This window comes from Mastacembelus armatus, chromosome 12 (assembly GCF_900324485.2).
Source record: "Mastacembelus armatus chromosome 12, fMasArm1.2, whole genome shotgun sequence".
Taxonomy (NCBI): Eukaryota; Metazoa; Chordata; class Actinopteri; order Synbranchiformes; family Mastacembelidae; genus Mastacembelus; species Mastacembelus armatus.
The window spans coordinates 226001-247868 of NC_046644.1; the positions used below are offsets into that span (position 1 = coordinate 226001).

Here is a 21868-nt window from a genome sequence, read left to right on the forward strand (position 1 = left end):
AAAGCATGTTATTGAATTCAAAGTAACATTAGGTGTCTGTAAGCAGTTAAAGAATGGTTTAGTTTGAAATCTCAAAAACAGCATTGCTGTTTTGACAATGTTTTTCCTCCTCAGCCGTTTCTCTCTCCTGCACCTCAAGTATGCTGTTTATTTGGAACTCAGGTGTGATGTTTCAGTTGTAAAGTTCACTTAAAGTTCAGACTAGAAAAAGTGGAGTCACTAATAAAAAACTGAAGGTTTTATTTTATTCAGTGAACTCGCAACCAAGTGACTTTTCAGGCGGCACTTGCAACGGCGTGTGACTTCTTCCACCACTGGGTAGATCTGATCACAGCATGTTCTATCAGCCCACATACAGACCTTGTATACAGAAGCTTCCTGGTCTTTCAGGAAATGGTCACTAGAGGAAAGGGATTTGTTGAGAGACTGCTTTGAGTGTACAAACTGGGATGTATTGCTGGAGGAGCAGGAACTGGACAATGACTTGGACACCATCATCACTGACTACATTATTTTCTGTAGAGACACAGTACTCCCAGTTAGGACAGTATGGTGCTATCCTAAATAAACCAATAAACCATGGATCATCAGTGACATTAAAGACCTCCTGAACCAGAAGAAGAGGGCTTTCCAGGACAGGAATAAGGAGACGCTGAGGAGTATGCAATGGGAGCTCAAAAAGACACTGAGGTGAGCTAATGTGGAGTACAAGAAAAAGTTGGAAAAACAGCTGGAGAACAATAATACCAGGGAGGTGTGGAGATGGGTAAGGACTGTCACTGGCTACAAACTGAAGAACTCTCAGTCTTTGGATGGTGATGTGGATAGAGCCAATACCTTCAACCAGTATTACATCAGGTTTGACAATGTGGCTGCTTCCATCTACATCTTTACAGCTACTCCCTCTACCACCACCACCCCACCTCTGAAGCTCCTCACTACACCTCATTCTGTATGTCTGTTCTCCCCACCTCTACCTCTGCCGCTGATTCCTGTATCTCCATGTCTAAGGCTGCTCCCTCCATCATTATTACCTCTATGGCTGTTACCTCCACCATTAGCTTTGAGGCTGCTATCTCCACATATTCAGCTGTCTCCTCTACCTCTGCGGCTGCTCCCTCCCTCCCTCCCTGTCCAACGTGGCAGATGCTCCATCTACTTCCACCTATAAGGCTGCTCCCTCAATCTCCACCTCTGAGGCTGCTCCCTCCACCCCCTCCTCTGCAGCGCCTTACTATACCTCATCCTCTATGACTGCTACCTCCATCTCCACCTCTATGGCTGCTCCCTCTACCTCCACCATCCCTCTGTTACAATCAGAACAGTCTCTGTTCTGTTCTCTGTCACTAACAATGGAAGAGGTTGGAGCTGAGCTCAGGAGATTTAATTACATAGATAGATTAAAAGATACAATTTAAGGCTAGACTTAAAACCTTCCTCTTTCACAAAGCGTATAGTTAGGGTTGGCTTCAGGTAACCCTGAACCATCCCTTAGTTATGCTGCTATAGACCTAGACTGCTCGAGGACCATCGGTGCACTGAGCTCCCCTACCCTAACCCTCCCCTCCCTTCCCTTCCCCTCTCTTCCTGTCCTCCCCCCTCACATGTATATTCCACCATTGAATGTCACTAACCTTGTGCTCTCTCTCTCTCCCCTAGTTGTTGCTCTCTCCCTCTCTCTCTGGTCTCTCTCTGTACCTTCTGCAGGTGTCCCCGGTCCTGGAGCTGTATATCGCTGATGTGCAGTTACTGGTCCCACCAACCTGCAGTGTCTATTTGTTGTTCTTTTCTCTCTGCTCTATCCACTCACCCCAACCGGTCGAGGCAGATGGCCGCCCAAACTGAGCCCGGTTCTGCTGGAGGTTTTTTCTTCCATTAAAGGGAGTTTTTCCTTTCCACTGTCGCCAAGTGCTTGCTCATAAGGGATTTGTTGGGTTTTTAGTTTTAGTTTTTGTAAAGTGCCTTGAGATGATTTGTATTATGATTTGGCGCTATACAAATAAAATTGAATTTGAATTTGAATGCGTGTGGTGGACGGGAGGGGGAGTACAGGGAGCTAGTGGGGGCCTTCACTGACTGGAGCAAAAAGAACTATCTTCTGAACACCACCAAGACTAAGGAGCTGGTGGCAGATTTTAGGAAATCAAAAGCACCGTGCCTGTCAGTCAATCCACTCCCTCCTCCTCCAGTTAAACCCCCTCCACTCTGCTCCTCCTTCAGTTACACCCCTCCACTCCCTCCTCCTCCAGTTACTCCCCCTCCACTCCCTCCTCCTCCAGTTAAACCCCCTTCACTCTGCTCTTCCTTCAGTTACACCCCTCCACTCCCTCCTCCTCCAGTTCCACCCCCTCCACTCTCCTCCACCAGTTTACACCCCCTCCACTCTCCTCCTCCTCCAGTTATGCCCCCTCCACTCCCTCCTCCTCCAGTTAAACCCCCTCCACTCTGCTCCTCCTTCAGTTACACCCCTCCACTCCCTCCTCCTCCAGTTAAACCCCCTTCACTCTGCTCTTCCTTCAGTTACACCCCTCCACTCCCTCCTCCTCCAGTTCCACCCCCTCCACTCTCCTCCACCAGTTTACACCCCCTCCACTCTCCTCCTCCTCCAGTTATGCCCCCTCCACTCCCTCCTCCTCCAGTTAAACCCCCTCCACTCTGCTCCTCCTTCAGTTACACCCCTCCACTCCCTCCTCCTCCAGTTCCACCCCCTCCACTCTCCTCCACCAGTTTACACCCCCTCCACTCTCCTCCTCCTCCAGTTATGCCCCCTCCACTCCCTCCTCCTTCAGTTACACCCCTCCACTCCCTCCTCCTCCAGTTCCGCCCCCTCTACTCCCTCCTCCAGTTATGCCCCCTCCACTCTCCTCTTGTTATACTCTCTCCACTCTTCTCCTCCAGTTACACTTCCTCCACTCTCCTCCTCCAGTTACACCCCCTCCACTCTCCTCCTCCAGTTGTACCACTCTCCACTCACTCCTCCTCCAGTAACATCCCCTCCACTCTCCTCCCCCAGTAACACCCCCTTCATTCACTCCTCCTGCAGTTACACCCCCCTCCAGTCACTCTTCCTCCAGTTACATCTACTCCACTGATTCCTCCACCAGTTACACCCCCTCCACTCTCCTCCTCTAGTTACATCCACTCCACTCATGCCCCCAGCAGTTTAAGGTTAGGGTTAGGGTCATGACTTTGGGGTACAACTCGAGATGGCATAAATGAACGTCATCTGCAGTTGGCCCCTTCTCAAAGTCTTTAGCAACTGGATAGAGTATCCATAACTGTACTCAAGCAAAAGAAATCTCACTTTGTAAAAACAAGCCATCAAGATCATTAGTCATGGGAACTTTTTAGTGACAATTATTACCTCTAGACTCATTCTAACCATAATCATGAACACTATTTTCCTGATAATTTTAACTTAGGCCCTGTGATGGACTGATGACCTGTCCAGGGTGTACCCCTGCCTTTCACACGAGAGAGAGCTGGGATAGGCTCCAGCAGATCCCCGTGACCCTGGCTTTCAGGAAAAAGCGGGTATAGAAGATGGATGGATGGATGGATTTTAACTTAACCCCAATTTACAAACCTTAAACTAAACATAAACTTAAGATTACTCATACCCTAATCTTAACCTCATCTAAAACTAAACTAAAACCACAGTATGAATAGTGCACACATACACAGACACAATCTAGTGACACTAAGCCCATACAGCTGATGGAAACAGTAAATACTAACCAAATAGCATATTTGCTTTTGTATCAAAACTTTATTTATCAAACAAAAAGAATGCACCATTGAAATAACATTTCTATAAAAAAGGACCATGGGACTGTTCTACAGTGCATTACAAAACCAGCAATTGTATACAACATTTTAGATAGAAACTTAGCTTTACTTTATCTGTGATACTCCACCACCATCATCATCACCATCATCATCATCATCATCATCATCATCTTTTCTCCCCTTCACTCAAATGAAAAAGAAGTACACTCTTACATATTGCAGTGACTAAGCTAGTTTGGTTATAATGACTGTACTGGAAAGTAAAACTATTTAACCATCTGACTGCTCCTCAGTCAAACAATGATATTCTGGAAATGTAGTAACTGTCTGTGTGAGACGAGATAAGGGATGTTTTAATTTGTCCCTTTTCACCCTGATGAGACAAGGTTAAAATTATTTTTCCCTTTTTTTTTTTTTTACACCATTATTTTCTTTTTGTAAGCTGTAGGCCTATACCAAAGCTGGCAGAGTCGATGTCACAGCAACATCAGCACAACCCTGACCAACTTCACTGTCTTTTCCCTTCCTTTTTTTGTTTATTTTTTAAAATATTTTTTTGAGCATATCATTTGTCCCTTTTTGATCCTCAGTGGTTCCCATATGGGACTGAAGCGCCCAAAGAAAGAAGTTAATTAAAATGCAGATGCTGAGCCTCCCTGGTTTCCACCTTATTAGGTCTCAGTAGTGTTTCTGAGTTACACACAGTCACCAAAGGATGAGTTCACGAGAAGAGGGTGTACCACACCAGTGTATTTTTACAATTTTTAGTCCATTAACTACAAATCAAATTGACTTTAATGTCCATCAGTTTTTACACTCATTTCATACCTTCCAGGCAGCTATTTAATTCACTTTTTGCCAAAGATATACTGTCACTGAGAGCAGATATAAGGATTCAAGGATTCTCAGTAATAGAAACTATGTTCATGTCCATTACTGTGTCCACACAAGCCACGTGACAGAGTTGGACCATATTTTCGGCCAATGTTAGATTATCACATATAAATTGTATTGGTGCTCATGTAAGAAAGGAGAAATAACAATACAGAAATGATACGGTTGAGGACATACAAAGCAGTTATATATTATATCATAACTTTGTTTTCCAGCCTGTTGCAAATTAGTACATATCCTGGACACAACATTAACAAGCAAATTTAAAGGGACCTTAATAATATTATATGGACCAAACTAGGGCATTCCAGTGGTAGTGGGCAAATTCCAATCTCCTATATCAGGGGCTAAACACAAAACTGCCAGCTTCAAACTCTCACAGACTGTAAAGTTGTGTCTGTAATGAAAGGTTATAGTTCTAAAGGACAACTGCATAGATGGCATCAATTTATGATTTTAAACTGAAATAAAGCAAGTGGTGGTGATGGTGTGACCACAGAATTACCACCCAATTATGCTGGCAAACCATTCATACTGTATGTAACCTAAATGTTTCATTAAGAAATATAAATACGTTTCCTACAATATTATTTAAAAATACTGAAGGTTTTTAAGGCGGTACACCAAAAGAAAAAAAAAAACACTATCTCTGAATGGTGCTTCAGTCTTTTTTTTTCATCTTGTTCTTGCTAATCTAAATTTACACTTGCCTAAATATCTTTATGTGATTATAAATAATAGTTTTAAGGAACACTCAAAATAAAGTAATAACAATAACAATAAATTAAATTTGATTATAAAAAGATACTACTACTCTAGTGGAACTGTACACTGTAAAAAAGCAGCTTTCTGTAATGTAGTTCTGCTGCAGTTTTTCTCCTTGTTAAAATACACACGTAAACCCAACAAAAACTCCAACATCTGACTGAAGGAAAGTCTTTATCAAAATGGAGATGAGAGGTTTGGTGCAAGATTCACTATGTAATGTTTAACTAACTTAAAAAAAATCATTTGGGGGCTTTCTGTCCTGCCTGTTTAATTAAAAACCTGTATTACCACAGTATTTTTTGGATGTTTCAGCCCATTACTAAGAAAGCACATACTTTAATGTTTCAAATCAGTTTTTTGTGAATTCATTTCCCTTACAGAAGCCACAGATTTAAGTTATTTCCATGAAAATAACCTTGCATTATTCTTAGCAATGTTATCTTACTGTTGTAAGATTGTTTCACTTTGCCACTGTCTGATCAGTAGCACATACACAACCTCTGCATGTTTACAGAAACAAACAAAAAAATCCTTGCAGTTCTCTTCCTTAAGGAGGCAGAATATGCTGCAGTTGCTATTTACAACTTGCATTAAGGTCATGTATCAGCCAAAATATCTTCACTTGCTAATAACTTTTAATTTGTGATTGACTGATCTGCCTTACTTTTCCCATTCAAAACCTTGTTGTCTGATGTGTCTTTGTTTCCATACGGCTGTTAAAATGCTGCATCCATATCACAGAAGTAAAAGAAGCAGTTTTCTCTTAAGTCACTGTTTACAAGGGCAAGGTGCCCTCAGCAGAGCAGATCATCTCATCTGTTCCCCCAGGTGTCAACTGTGCAGGACTAAATGACTAAATGCAGATAAAGAAAAATAATGTTGTGATGAAAAGAAAAAAAAGATAGGCAGAATGTCATATTTATGCCAAAGGCAGGACAACTGTTCAGAGAATGTTACCAGGTTTTTATGACTCGAGAATTAAAAAAAATAGTTTACTATAATTATGATGAAGATTGAGTTAAGATGAATAGTCTGCTTCAAACAATTCAGGTCATGATGAAGTGCAGGGAAACACCATGCACTAAGATTTAATCAGCCAAATAAATGTGAAAGCATTGCCTGTATGAGACACGGACAAAACTAGGCAGCCTGACTTGTAATTGTAACAGTCATCACATGTCACATGTAAACATCAAACTCAAAGGGCCATAATAGTGTTCCATATTTAACTCAGTAAGTATAAATCTTTTGAACTTTTCAGCCCTTCTGGTAATTTCCGAGGCCTTCCATTGTTTTTTACATTAGTTCCTGTACTGCAAGGAAGCCATTGGGTTTAGCTGATCCTTTTAAAAATCAGAAGTATGGAAACTTTAAAGTAGAGGTATATCAGGCTTTAACATTTTGGATCGAAACCCAGTGTACATATTCTGATATGGAGTAGACTGTAAAACCTCTATTTAAGACTTGCTAAAGATTTATCATTAATCTAAGTTAACATAGTTATAACTACTGATTTCCACAGCACAAATTTTAACTGACTTTAAAGAAGCAAACATGACAAAAATAATAACGTTTCCAGTACTGATGGTTCAGCATAAACTCTCAAATGTTTAAAAAAAATCCCAGCTGGACATGTTATGTAATATCGCCCCACAGCAGGTTTAAAGCAACTTGAAAATGAGAGAGAAATTCATTTTCACTTCATTATTGAGTCTCATAGTCGGTGAATCTAAAAGAGATCTATTGAAGAGCTTTAATTTCTGTAAGCGGATTTACAACAATGAATTCGGGAGAATTTTGGTTGTCTCTATCTTTGTGGCTGTAGCACATGAAGATGACCTCCCCATTCAAAGCCCACCTACAACACTAAGAAATGCTCTGATGTGGCAGTGATTCAGACATCTGGGAACAGGCTAAGCTTCAACTCAGTTTGATTTTCATAGAACTGAACTAAAGGAATGGCTGCCTGGAAGGAGGGAAATCAATTCTAAGAACTGATGGATGATTTGTAAAATGGTCAGTAGTACTTAAAAAATGAATGAGAAGTGAAATTTATATTTAATGGGCAAAACCCCCAGTATGATCACTTCACTTTTTAAGACCGCAAAGAAGAACCCTGTCGTGTCAACGGGCCATTTACTGTTTAAAATTAGACTTTCCTAAAATCAAAATTCAGTCTTGCCCGGCAGCATTGGATCATTACATCTGTCTTCAGCTAGGCTCTACTCTCTGCAGAGCAACTCAATTCAGACTGCATGTATCTCTCAGAACAGGCTGATGAGTTTGATCCCCATGCCACCCAACTTACTGCATTCATTCACCTTTCATCCCCACCCTTATTCTGCAGAGACGTTACCTTTCCATCCCCTCCATCCTGAGGACTTTTCCCTGCCACTGTAACGGCCCAGTGAGTGTGAGCTTGAATCATAATATTTGAAATGGCGTTATAATGAATTCCCAGCCTCATTCCTCTGTGCCCTAGCTCACACATACAAACCATCTCTGAATATCAATTCACCTTCTCTGCCAATGCTCTCTGTGTGTCTCTGTGTGGCTTTTTCCCCCTTCATCACAGAAAGATAAACGTCTGTAAACTACATCGTGATTGGGTGACACAGTCAAATATGGTGCATACTGATGGCCTATTTTTTCCTAGGGTCATTAATGAATCATTTTAAATTCCTGCTTTTCTGCACACTCCAAAAATGATCCAACTCCACAAGTCATTTAATCTCCAAATCATAAAGGTAAAAGCACTTTTTCCCAATCCTGTTTGTCTTGATTAAAAAAATAAAAAATAGGATAGAAAAAAATCTTTGCCTATTTGGCAGATCACGTTAAGAACACAGTGACTTACAGCTTTTCTTTATTGTGTAGACCTTGCTAATTCTGCGTTACTGCAGCATTTCATATCATGTTTCTCAGCCAGTTTCCAAAATCAAATCAAATTGTTTTAAAGAGCTACACTGTCATCCTGACCAACATTTTGTTTAGAAGTCATCCTGAAACCCTAACCCCTCAGATCTGATTCCCTCATTCACACTCTCTAAAGTCTGCTTCTAATAAAACAGTCAAAACTCTGCATACCAGTTAAGGCTGATTTTTGAAGAAAATATAACTGTATTTAAAGGCTGTAAGATATCAATTTTCAACTTGATTCATGACCATTTAAAAGTACAGTTCCAAAAGAACAGCAAATGTAAAAATATACTTTGTGAAATATGCATTTGTGTTATTGTTCATGTTATTATTTTTAAAATTTCATATAAAAATGTAATCACCTGAAGTAAACTCAAAGAGATGCTGGCGGTTTTGCAATTTTCCCATGTGGATAATCAAAGTTGACAGAGGTACATATTTGTTTATCTCATGAAAAATATGAATCTTGAATGGCTGCCTCACTACCAATCTGGTTTCAATAATAATAATAATAATAACAACAACAATAACAACACCTCCTGCACAATTGACTGTTTCATCACAGTATTACCAAAATTCTATTCTTTCCTTCTTTGACAGTGGTCATGAAAAGATTAGCCCCAGGTCACCTTCTGCCCCCCCCTACACAGGAGCCCTAGACTATTCTGTTATTTTGAGTCTCTTTGTGGTTGTTCCAAATCTGTTTGTGACAGTTTTGAGTTTCTTTGTGGTTGTTTTCTGTCTCTTTGTGGTCTATTAGTTTCTTTGTGGCCATTACGTGTCCCTCTGTGGTTGTGTTCATATTCATATTATGTCTGTCTATAGTCATTTGATTGACTGTAAACAAGAAATGTTAATGTTGAAGATATTTTAAACACCAGCTTTGGCCCAGGATTTACTAAATCCATGGACCTTTGCACTTGTGCACTGCAGGATGGTTCACTAATGCATCCATGCACAGGGTGTGGCTGTTACTTATATTTGATGTAAACAGCATCTAGCAATACAGCTGTTACAACAATACAGTATATGTTAGACCAGGCTTTTTCAAGATCCTGACTTCATAATCTTTCTATAACCAGTGGTTTTCTAATGAAAAGATGACATTTTTGTCATTTTAAAATTAAGCCCTAAATCAAGAGATAACAGTTTAATTATCTAATAATATAACAAACTGCTGTCTTGTGATGATGACCTTATCCTTTTTCCAAAACAACATGTTGTGTATTAGCAGTGTTCATGTTTTGCCTCATAGAATGTTCCTCTAAAACATATTTGTCTTTTGTGAACACATATATCACAAAAGCCAACAGTGTATTCACTTAACTTCTCTCCACACTTTCTTTAGTTCTCCAACCAAGGAGGCATGACAACAAACACCAATTGTGAATGAGGTATTAAGACCAAACACATTTCTCAAAAGGACCAATCACTATGTACCATTGAAAGCCATCCTTCATGTGTTCAGTATCCAGATTTTTTGTAACATTTGTTCTATGGGGATCATCACCTCACTGACATCCAGTCTGTGTTTGGGGCTGAACAAGATTTGAACACAGAGCAAAAACAAAGAAAGTTACAGTGAACCTTCCAACATAAGATTTGGCAACAATATGAGTCCTTGTAGGTAAAGATTAGAGTTTGTCTGGGTTAGGTGAAGTAAAGGCTTGGTCAAGAGCAGCAACAGACTGTGGGATATTATAGAGGTTTCTATACAGTCCTGTAAGAGCAAAATCAGCTGGATACAAATTTCGACGACTTAGACTGGCTTCTGTCAGGCCATCACTTATAAAATCCCTTTATCTTTTTATAAGCCTCAGAAACCGGAGTTGGAAGGGCTGCAAGGTTCATAGGTGATGGATGGTTCAGTGAAACTATACTAATTCGAGGGGAAAATGCAGGAAAAAAAATGAAAAGAAATAAGAGGATCATCTCATGCTGCCATCCTTGAATCCATGTGAGAAAAAAAAGGTGAAAACTTTGGTGGCTGCAGATGTGTATTCTTTTTCTTACAGTGGATTCTAGTAGCATTTTCAAACCATATACACATCCTTTTACTGCACAAATTTAAAATACCCAAACAAACAACAAAAAAGGCGAAACAAATACTTCCAACATGAAAAATAAGTGAGGTATCATCACAGTAACTGAGTAGTGTAGAACTCAGCGGAAGAGGATGCTAAATAATACCACAAAGAAAAGAAACAGGAGGGATCTTATAATGTTGACCTTTTTTTTTTGATAATCTCTTCCTCCTGTTTCATTATGTTGAGGCGCTCGGCATTGGGTTTGAGTTCAAGGTTGAAGGGTATAGAGTGTTTTAGTTTGAACTCCTATAGAAGACCCTTGTTCTGTTCTTGGAGTTGATGCTGTGCTGCTGCAGTGTTTATCATCTGTTTAATTCCCTTTTATCCTATCCCGGTACCAAAAAGTAGATACTAGCTGAGACCAGCAGAAACAAAACAAACTCAACCCAGCACAGACAGAGGTTCCACAGAAGCGTCTTCAAACCCAGACTGATCTGTTGTTGCTCTTAGTGAATGGAGAGCAGGGAGCATCAAGGCGTGAAGAAAGGTTTCAGGCTGGGCTGTGGCTGAGGGCTGGGCTGGGCTCAGAGGTTAGAAGGCAGAGCCAGTAATGGCATTGAGCTGCTTCATCAGACCTTCTAGACTGGCCATCTGCTCTGACAGGTCATCCTGCTCGTAAACCTGAAAAATAAAGGAAAAAGTAAAGGTTACAGAGACCTTAGTCTACATAAAGACTTGCCTGAATGTCTGAGTGGTAGATCAGAGGTTTCTGCAGGTGAGTTTTTGAAGATTGGCGTATGGATTTCCTGCTCATTGCCATCTTCTTCTGTTATGGAAGCTTAATATTGTAGTGCTAAACCATTTGTTATAGGCCTAATGCTGAATGTCCTTATTGGCACTATGTTATTGTCATTGTCATTGCGACCAGCACCAATTCACAGTGAATGTATTTTAACTTTGCTCCTCATCACCAACCTCACCCCCTTTTACAAACAGTAGTGAGTCTACATATACATGGAGAGCAGAGGTTTAGGCTAAATTTAGTTGATATTTTAGTGCCTATATTTCAGTTGGCGGGAGATCTGAACTACACTTTAAATCAGGGGTGAGTAACCTATGATCCTTGAGGGCCACTGTCCTGCTCATTACTGAAGCATCAGAATTTGGTTTTGTTGCATCACAAAGCAAATCAGCCAAACAGCATACCTACTGTCGCTATGAACCTAGTCTTAAAATGAAGTAACAGCAAATCTAACCCTAATGTAAACACACAACAATGATGCAAAAGGAGCAGAAAATAAGGTATGTATCCAGGCTGCTTGCTGCATTCTGCTTTCTACTCCAATACTCTCAGCCCTGACGGTGAATGCTAGTAAAAATGTCTGAAACCTCATCCACACTGTGCGAGTGCTTCTTTAGCTGCCACCCAATGTGATCAGCACTTCAGCTGACAAGTACTATTACCAGCCATGAAGGAGCGATGTTCTGCAGTTCAAGAGTGTTTTATTACTGAAATAGGATTTCTTTGACTGTGGCAAGTCTGATGTTTTCATATCATAGATGATGATCAAAGGCACTAACACTGGGGTCTTGCAGGTAGAACATTGATGTACACTGGAAATTCAGACAGCTCTGATTCATGTACAGTCTTACTTATGTAACCTAAATGTCTGAAGAATTTTCATTTTTCAACTAAATTTGAAGTGGATTTTTAACCTGGATCTCTACACAGCTTTTCACCTGTCAGTCCCATGACTTCACATGCCTGTTTACTCTGACAACATAATCATACATCTGTGGTTTGGCACAGTTTAAGAGGTACAATATAAATGCACACAATCAATTTTCTATACCAAATTAGTCAGTGCTGCAAAACATTACCCTGATCATACAGTTCATTTATATGTTTCTCCTACATCCACTTCATTCATTTTTGTGCCAGTCAACTTGCATAGACTATAAAGTTGCCTCAAATACCTAATCCATCACAATGAATGACATATCTGTTTATATTTCTGTCAGAGTTCAGGTGTTGTTGTCTGGCAGTGCATCATAGACTTTTTAATCTGCACTTATAAATGAATAAAAAAATGTGACTATGTTGACTGTGATGGATTATCTCAGCAGCAAGGTTTATGTCTGCAAAGTTGATTTAAGTGAAAACAAACGTTGTGCAAATGAGCATCTGGAATGCAAAGTTCACATGATTTCTAGTTAATAGGTTAAATCAAGTATAATATCCATCAAGTAATATCCATGTCCACAAACATTAGATAATAGTTGGTGTCAGACATGTTGGAGTCAGTGGTCTGTAGGCAGTGAGTGTGTAAGACACACTCACTGCAGGATGAAAGCTGCACTTTCATCCTGCAGATACTCTGTGATCACTGTGTAATGGTGTGTTTAGTCTGGCTGTACAAACTGCCACCTCTGAGTGGGCCAGCTTAAGTACCTCTATCTGTGTGTGTATGTGAGTGTGAGACTGTCAAGTCACATACATTCTCAGTGTGTTATATTGAGCGTGGCCTTCATGCAGAGTTTGTCCTTGCAATTGGAAAAAAATTCAATGTTCTCAGCACTGTGGAAAACCGATTCCAAACCATTTCAGCAGAGAATCCTATCTGAACAACAGACACAGCCAGAAATCTGCAAGCTAGAACTGAATGTGCATCAGAGGACCTATATGCATCCTCTTCCTGCATTCACTCAGACTTTGGTACCTCCCTTATTTACACTTCAATCTCCTCCAAACTAATCATTTCTGGAACCTCTTCTTAGAAGGACAGTTTAGTTTGAAGAGAGGCATGTGTGTCTCCCTCCAGAGGGGCCTGAACTAGCTGATCCAGATTTAAAAATCAGATATCAGTCTGGGTCAGTTAAAGCTTTTAATTTGACCAGACAGTCACACTGGACCAGCGTTCGACAGCTTTCCGTCTCAGGACAACTTAACTCCCCCTGTGGTCATATATAGATTTTTATATTGCCTCCATTTTAAACATCAGTGGGGCTCAATCACAAACACAGGACACTAACAGTTGACAAATAGCCCGAATCAACCAGTAGAAGCTGGTTTAAGAGCAAACAACAGACAGCAAGGTGGTGAATTCACAGCCAATGCGAATGGAATCACTAATCAATTAATAGCTTTAAGGCTGATTAAAACACAAGATTTTAGAAACTTTATATCTTTTTTCAATTTGTTCTTAGCTCAGTGATATTTTTTATTTGAGGAAACTTACTCATACATGGTTCAGATACAGAGCTGTGGATGTAGATTTTCATTCTGGGTTATACCTGTGAACAGTGTCGGGCAAGTAAAGCAGCAAACAAGCGACAACTGTTGCTTGGATTAGTAGCTGTAATCTGATTATGAATTTTAAATAATAATCCCTTACAAGACTCATTACTCAAAAAGTAATCTTACTGTAAATTTCTTAGCTCTCAGCAGTGATGAATTATGAGTTTCTTTACAAATAAAATCACAACTATTACAGATAAAATTCAGCAGATGCTTCCTATACCTGCAATAACTGAATCTTCTACTACAGTAGCTCTTGAATTATCTGTAAGACCTCAGTTATATTTAGACTGCTTCTCTCCCATGAATCTTTCTGAATTTACATCAGTAGTTGCTTCATCTAAATCATCAACGTGTCTCTTAAACCCCATCCTGACTATACTTTTTAAAGACACCCTTCCATTAATTAATGCATCTTTATTAGACTTAGTAAATATTTCTCTACAGGGCAGTTGTTTCCCTTCCCCTCTCTTCCTCTCCTCCCCCTTCACATGTATATTACACTACTGAATGTCACTAACCTTGTGTTAGAATAAGGGCATTGTAAATTGCTAACTGTGTTATGAGAATTGTCATTTTGCAGACAGATTTATGTAAAGGGTGCAACCAGGCATGTCACAGTCAAGGATGTTCTCTGTTTTTCTGTGCAAATCACCAAGACATGTAAAGATATGGATGTGAACTCTGTATGAACTTTGAAGTTAACCTATGTTTCAACTCTCCCCTATTGTGTAAAGTGAGACGGTGCCTGGAAGTCATGTAACCACATCACATATAAATTAAAGTGTTCTGGGCGGGTTCGAGGCTGCGCAGCCGGGGATAACACTGAGTGTGTATCTCCTAAAAGTCACGAGCTCAACCTAGAACAAAGAAAAGAAAGTCTCTGTGTAGATGTTTGATTAGAACCAACACCTTGTGCTCTCTCTCTCCCCTAGTTTGTGCTCTCTCCATCTCTCTCTCTCTGTACCTTCTGCAGGTGTCCCCTGTCCTTGAGCTGTATATTGCTGATGTGCAGTTACTGGCCCCACCAACCTGCAGTGTCTATTTGTTGTTTATTGTTGCTGTTCTTTTCTCTCTGCTCTATCCACTCACCCCAACCGGTCGAGGCAGATGGCCGCCCAAACTGAGCCCGGTTCTGCTGGAGGTTTTTTTCTTCCGTTAAAGGGAGTTTTTTCCTCTCCACTGTCGCCAAGTGCTTGCTCATAAGGGAATTGTTGGGTTTTTAGTTTTAGTTTTTGTAAAGTGCCTTGAGATGATTTGTATTGTGATTTGGCGCTATACAAATAAAATTGAATTGAATTGAATTGAATTAACTCTTCACAGGTCATGAATGCATTATTTCAGTTCACCAAATTCTGGTCGTCTGCGATTACCAGAACAAATGAGGTAAAAATACAGTGATGCTTCACTTAATACTCTTCTCTTTGGTGGGCATTTAAATAGCCAGTTGTGTAAAGAAAGACAGTTTTCTTTATTAGATTCTGTGTGTTTATTTCTAAACTCTTGAGAGTGGTACTTCAAAGGGTGACATAAATCTCTCTCAAATGACAGTGGGCATTCACAGTGTAAAAAAGAAAAGCACAAACAGTACTTGTAAGGTCGTCCTTTCACTGTGTAATACACACAGAGATCTTTTGACCTTCCACTTTCACTCTGAATGAGACTATAAAAGCTCATCTAACCACAAGCTGCCACACATTTTACACTAGCAATGGACAAAAAAGACTTGTATAAAAACCATAAAAGTGTATAAAAGAACCCACCAAAATTCAGTGACCTCCTGATTTTATTTGTTGACCCATAACAGCTGAGCATCGCTGAGTCAGTAAAGGCTTCATTGAAGGGATAAAATGCCTGTTGATTCTCCTGTTTCTCTCAGATTTCTTTTCTCTGCTGGTCTGCTGACCTGGATTCACATTCCTTTATTATCTATCAGGGATGTATCCCAACACAGCAGCATAGGCAAAACACATGTAAACTCAGTCTCACACTGATGCAGATAAATAAAAAACAAAAAAACCTGACTGTCTGTAAACATTTGCCACACAAACCGGAGTAAACCGTTAAATCACTTACTGGAGTGACTTCACTGCTGTAAATATTCCTGTTTCTGTCATAGAAATCATATTTTGTATGAATAAATCTGGATTTGTCCTTAATGTTCTCTTTTTACTGCACAGCAATAAAAAATGAATAAATTCAGTAAATAGGGCTTTTAGTGATGACTTTTTTCAAGTGTTCAAAAGCATACAGTGGGTACGGAAAGTATTCAGACCCCTTTAAATTTTTCACTCTTTGTGTCATTGCAGCCATTTGCCAAAATCAAAAAAGTTCATTTTATTTCTCATTAATGTACACTCAGCACCCCATCTTGACAGAAAAAAACAGAAATGTAGAAAATTTTGCAAATTTATTAAAAAAGAAAAACTGAAATATCACATGGTCATAAGTATTCAGACCCTGTGCTCAGTATTGAGTAGAAGCACCCTTTTGAGCTAGTACAGCCATGAGTCTTCTTGGGAATGATGCAACAAGTTTTTCACACCTGGATTTGGGGATCCTCTGCCATTCTTCTTTGCAGATCCTCTCCAGTTCTGTCAGGTTGGATGGTGAACGTTGGTGGATAGCCATTTTCAGGTCTCTCCAGTGATGCTCAATTGGGTTTAGGTCAGGGCTCTGGCTGGGCCAGTCAAGAACGGTCACAGAGTTGTTCCAAAGCCACTCCTTTGTTATTTTAGCTGTGCGCTTAGGGTCATTGTCCTGTTGAAAGGTGAACCTTCGGCCCAGTCTGAGGTCCTGAGCACTCTGGAAGAGGTTTTCTTCCAGGATATCTCTGTACTTGGCCACATTCATCTTTCCTTCAATTGCAACCAGTCGTCCTGTCCCTGCAGCTGAAAAACACCCCCACAACATGATGCTCCCACCACCATGTTTCACTGTAGGGATTGTATTGGGCAGGTGATGAGCAGTGCCTGGTTTTCTCCACACATGCCGCTTAGAATTAACACCAAAAAGTTCAATCTTGGTCTCATCAGACCAGAGAATCTTATTTCTCATAGTCTGGCAGTCCTTCATGTGTTTTTTGGCAAACTCTATGCGGGCTTTCATGTGTCTTGCACTGAGGAGAGGCTTCTGTTGGGCCACTCTGCCATAAAGCCCCGACTGGTGGAGGGCTGCAGTGATAGTTGACTTTGTGGAACTTTCTCCCATCTCCCTACGGCATCTCTGGAGCTCAGCCACAGTGATCTTTGGGTTCTTCTTTACCTCTCTCACGAAGGCTCTTCTCCCACGATTGCTCAGTTTGGCTGGACGGCCAGGTCTAGGAAGAGTTCTGGTCGTCCCAAACTTTTTCCATTTGAGGATTATGGAGGCCACTGTGCTCTTAGGAACCTTGAGTGCTGCAGAAATTCTTTTGTAACCTTGGCCAGATCTGTGCCTTGCCACAATTCTGTCTCTGAGCTGCTTGGGCAGTTCCTTCGACCTCATGATTCTCATTTGCTCTGACATGCACTGTGAGCTGTAAGGTCTTATATAGACAGGTGTGTGCCTTTCCTAATCAAGTCCAATCAGTTTAATTAAACACAGCTGGACTCCAATGAAGGAGCAGAACCATCTCAAGGAGGATCAGAAGAAATGGACAGCATGTGAGTTAAATATGAGTGTCACTGCAAAGGGTCTGAATACTTATGACCATGTGATATTTCAGTTTTTCTTTTTTAATAAATTTGCAAAAATTTCTACATTTCTGTTTTTTTCTGTCAAGATGGGGTGCTGAGTGTACATTAATGAGAAATAAAATGAACTTTTTTGATTTTGGCAAATGGCTGCAATGACACAAAGAGTGAAAAATTTAAAGGGGTCTGAATACTTTCCGTACCCACTGTACATAGAGGATACAAGATACACAAGATTTGCTAGGCTGAAAACATTAAAGATCTGGCGAATGACACACATCAAGCTCAAAAGAGCTGAACTCTATCAAAGCAATTAATGGTAGGTGATTTGCTTGTATCAACAGCTGGAAACATCATAAAAAAGTAGGTGTGCAAACCAGTACATTTCAAATGAGCTGCTCTGTTGGATGAACAAAAAATAATTGCATAGCAAATCAGGAATGATTGCCAGTATATAGGCAAACATGTTTCCTCGCCAGCGGTTAAGAAAAGATCAGCAAACATGTAAAATGAACACCCTTGAGTTTTAGACCAAAGAGCTGTGGATGGAGGAAACAAAAATGAACCCCTGTCTGAATGATGGAAAAAGGGAAGTGTGTTGAAGAAAAATAATTAATAAATGATTAAAGCACCTCCTCAAATGTGAAACATGCTGCTGGTTCTGTTATGGTCTCTGTATGTATTGCTGCAAATGGACCCGCAACATTGGCATTTCTTTATAATGCCACTGGTGAGGAAGAAACAGGATGAATAAGACGCATATAGGAGTGTTCTGTGTGCTTAGATTCAGACAATTGCATCAAAACACATTGGTGCACATCACTCAGCAGAACCACATAATCCAACACATATGTGGAAAACAACCGAAGAGGTTTTCACGGTTGAGAGGTCCTCCACTGGCTGAGTCAGTCACCTGTTCACTTCCATCTCAGGGCAGAAATTCCCTTAGAGAGGGAGGGCCAGGAAAGCAGGCATGAGCAACACACGTCAGTCAGACTAGATCTAGAAGATGAGATTCGTGCCACCTCAGTGAGTACATTATGACTACCATGTCCCAGATGGTCTAAACTTCATATTTCTGCATTCACACAGAGTGAAACTTGGCGTGAAGAGAACCTGAGAATGTCAGTGGTGTTTGGGGGCTAAAGGTAGGGTGGTGCGTTTTGCATGTGTGAACCTGTGACTTGTACAGATCAGACTTAGAACTGGAGCAAACACAGAGAAAGAGAAAGAGGGAGGCGGGGGTTTGGAGGACTTTCCACCATCGTTGCATGGATAAAGACAAATCTTTTAAAAACAGGCATTTTAACCTGAGATCTGGTTTATAGGTTTCTGGACTTCAGGAACAAGCGGCAGCACAAAATTATCTGGGTGAAATATTGCTTCATTAGCATGAACATGAACATTCAGCTCGTTAGATCACAAAATGGAGAGACTTTGCTGTAGACTTTGCTGTAGGGGAGAAAAGCACTTTTATTCTGAAGACACACTTTACAGAAACCAAGACTTTTGCATTCTCATGAGGAAGATGAGGTTTTTATTTTAGAAAGGAAGTGGATACTCCCCAGTCCTCACACAAAGACGCAGGAAGCTACCTGCAGAGTCACCTGCAGTCATCTGCAGAGTCACCTGCAGAGTTACCGGCAGTCACCTGCAGAGTCACCTGCAGAGTTACCAGCAGTTACCTGCAGAGGCACCTGCAGTCATGTGCAGAGTCACCTGCAAAGTCACCTGCAGAGTTACCTGCATTCACCTGCAGAGTTACCTGCAGTCATGTGCAGAGTCACCTGCAGAGTTACCTGCAGTCACCAGCAGAGTCACCTGCAGTCACCTGCAGAATTACCTGCAGTCACCTACAGAGTCACCTGCAGAATCACCTGCAGAGTCACCTGCAGTCACCAGCAGAGTCACCTGCAGTCACCAGCAGAGTCACCTGCAGAGTTATCTGCAGTCACCAGCAGTCACCTGCAGAATTACCTGCAGTCAAGTACAGTCACCTGCAGTCATCTGCAGAGTTACCTGCAGTCACCTGCAGAGTTACCTGCAGTCATGTGCAGAGTCACCTGTAGAGTCACCTGCAGAGTTACCTGCAGTCACCTGCAGAGTTACCTGCAGTCATGTGCAGAGTCACCTGCAGAGTTACCTGCAGAGGTACCTGCAATCACCTGTAGAGTCACCTGCAGAGTTACCTGCAGTCACCAGCAGAGTCACCTGCAGAGTTACCTGCAGTCACCTACAGAGTCACCTGCAGTCGCCTGCAGTCACGTGCAGTCACCAGCAGAGTCACCTGCAGAGTTACCTGCAGTCACCAGCAGTCACCCGCAGAATTACCTGCAGTCAACTACAGTCACCTGCAGTCATCTGCAGAGTTACCTGCAGTCACCTGCAGAGTTACCTGCAGTCACGTGCAGAGTCACCTGTAGAGTTACCTGCAGAGTTACCTGCAGAGTTGCCTGCAGTCACCAGCAGAGACACTGGCAGTCACCTGCAGTCACCTACAGAGTCACCTGCAGAGTTACCTGCAGAGTTACCTGCAGAGTTGCCTGCAGTCACCAGCAGAGACACCGGCAGTCACCTGCAGTCACCTACAGAGTCACCTGCAGAGTCACCTGCAGAGTCACCTGCAGAGTCACCTGCAGAGTTACCTGCAGTCACCAGCAGCATTACCTGCAGAGTCACCTGCAGAGTCACCAGCAGAGTCACCATGGTGAGAAGCTGTGTAGCACCAACTGGAGTAGAGCTTACTAGCCGTTTTCAGGGATGCTACTGGTGGGCAAATGTTTTTGTGATAACTTTTATGTTTGATGGTGTCTGTATGTAATTTGATGGTGAGAGGTTAAGCTTGCGTGGTTTATGTCCATCCAATATTCATTACTGTGTAGACTGGTAGATGCAACATGAATGGCTGGAAAGGAAGTGGCGTTCCACAAACTTAGAGGAAATTTTTCTAGCCTGGAAAAACAGTCTACTAACATATAAAAAAGCTCTCCGTAAAGCCAGAACTGCATACTATTCATCACTAATAGAGGAAAATAAGAACAATCCCAGGTTTCTTTTCAGCACTGTAGCCAGGCTGACAAAAAGTCACAGCTCCGTTGAGCCCAGTGTTCCCTTAGCTCTCAGCAGTGATGAATTTATGAGTTTCTTTACAAATAAAATCACAACTATTAAAGATAAAATTCAGCAGATGCTTCCTATACCTGCAATAAATGAATCTTTTACTACAGTAGCTCTTGAATCATCTGTAGGACCTCAGTTATGTTTAGACTGCTTCTCTCCTATAGATCTCTCTGAATTTACATCAGTAGTTGCTTCATCGAAATCATCAACGTGTCTCTTGGACCCCATCCCGACTAGACTGCTTAAAGACACCCTGCCATTAATGAACTCATCTTTATTGGACTTGGTAAATTTATCTCTAGTATCAGGCTACGTACCACAGGCCTTTAAGACCGCAGTAATCAAACCTTTACTCAAAAAGCCTAGTCTTGATCCAGGAGTCTTGGCTAATTATAGACCAATATCCAACCTGCCATTTATTTCTAAAATCCTAGAAAAAGCTGTTGCTAAGCAGCTATCAGACCACTTACACAGGAATGAACTATTTGAAGATTTCCAATCAGGATTTAGAGCACATCATAGTACAGAAACAGCACTGTTGAAAGTTACCAACGATCTTCTCTTAGCCTCAGATAATGGACTTGTTTCGATACTTGTCCTCCTAGACCTTAGTGCAGCATTCGACACCATTGACCACAACATCTTATTACAGAGACTGGAGCATGTGATTGGTATCAGAGGAACAGCGTTAAAGTGGTTCCAATCCTATTTATCGGACAGATTCCAGTTTGTTCATGTCCATGATGAACCTTCCACACGAACAAAAGTTAGTTATGGAGTTCCACAAGGTTCTGTGCTAGGACCGATTCTGTTCACCCTGTACATGCTTCCTTTAGGATATATCATTAGGAAGCACTCTATTAATTACCACTGCTATGCGGATGACACTCAGTTATATCTATCTATTAAACCTGTTAACACAAACCAGTTAACCAGACTTCAAGCCTGTCTAACTGACATAAAGGCCTGGATGACCAGTAACTTTTTACTTTTTTATAAAACAGAAGTCATTATATTTGGGCCTAAAAATCTCAGAAATAACTGTTCTAAAATTATAGCTACTCTAGATGGCATAGCCCTGGCCTCCAGCACTACTGTAAAAAACCTTGGAGTTAAGTTATTTTTGACCAGGACATGTCCTTTAACTCACACATAAAACAAATTTCTAGAACTGCATTCTTTCACCTGCGCAACATTTCCAAAATTAGGAACATCCTGTCTCAAAATGATGCAGAAAAACTAGTCCATGCATTTGTTTCCTCAAGGCTAGATTACTGTAACTCATTACTATCTGGATGTCCTAATATCTTAATAAAAAGCCTCCAATTAATCCAGAATGCCGCAGCCAGAGTCCTGACAGGAACTAGCAAGAGAGATAA

General features: G+C 41.1%; 1 protein-coding gene across 1 annotated transcript in view; it reads right to left on the minus strand.

Moving 5' to 3' along the window:
- Window positions 1-5348: 5348 nt before the first annotated feature.
- LOC113124673 (netrin receptor DCC-like) overlaps window positions 5349-21868 on the minus strand; it is a 131271-nt gene continuing 114751 nt past the window's right edge. The window contains exon 23 of the mRNA XM_026297722.1: window positions 5349-11078. Coding sequence (XP_026153507.1) covers window positions 10989-11078 — 90 coding nt within the window. The 3' untranslated portion in view covers window positions 5349-10988. The remainder of the gene's footprint in view (window positions 11079-21868) is intronic.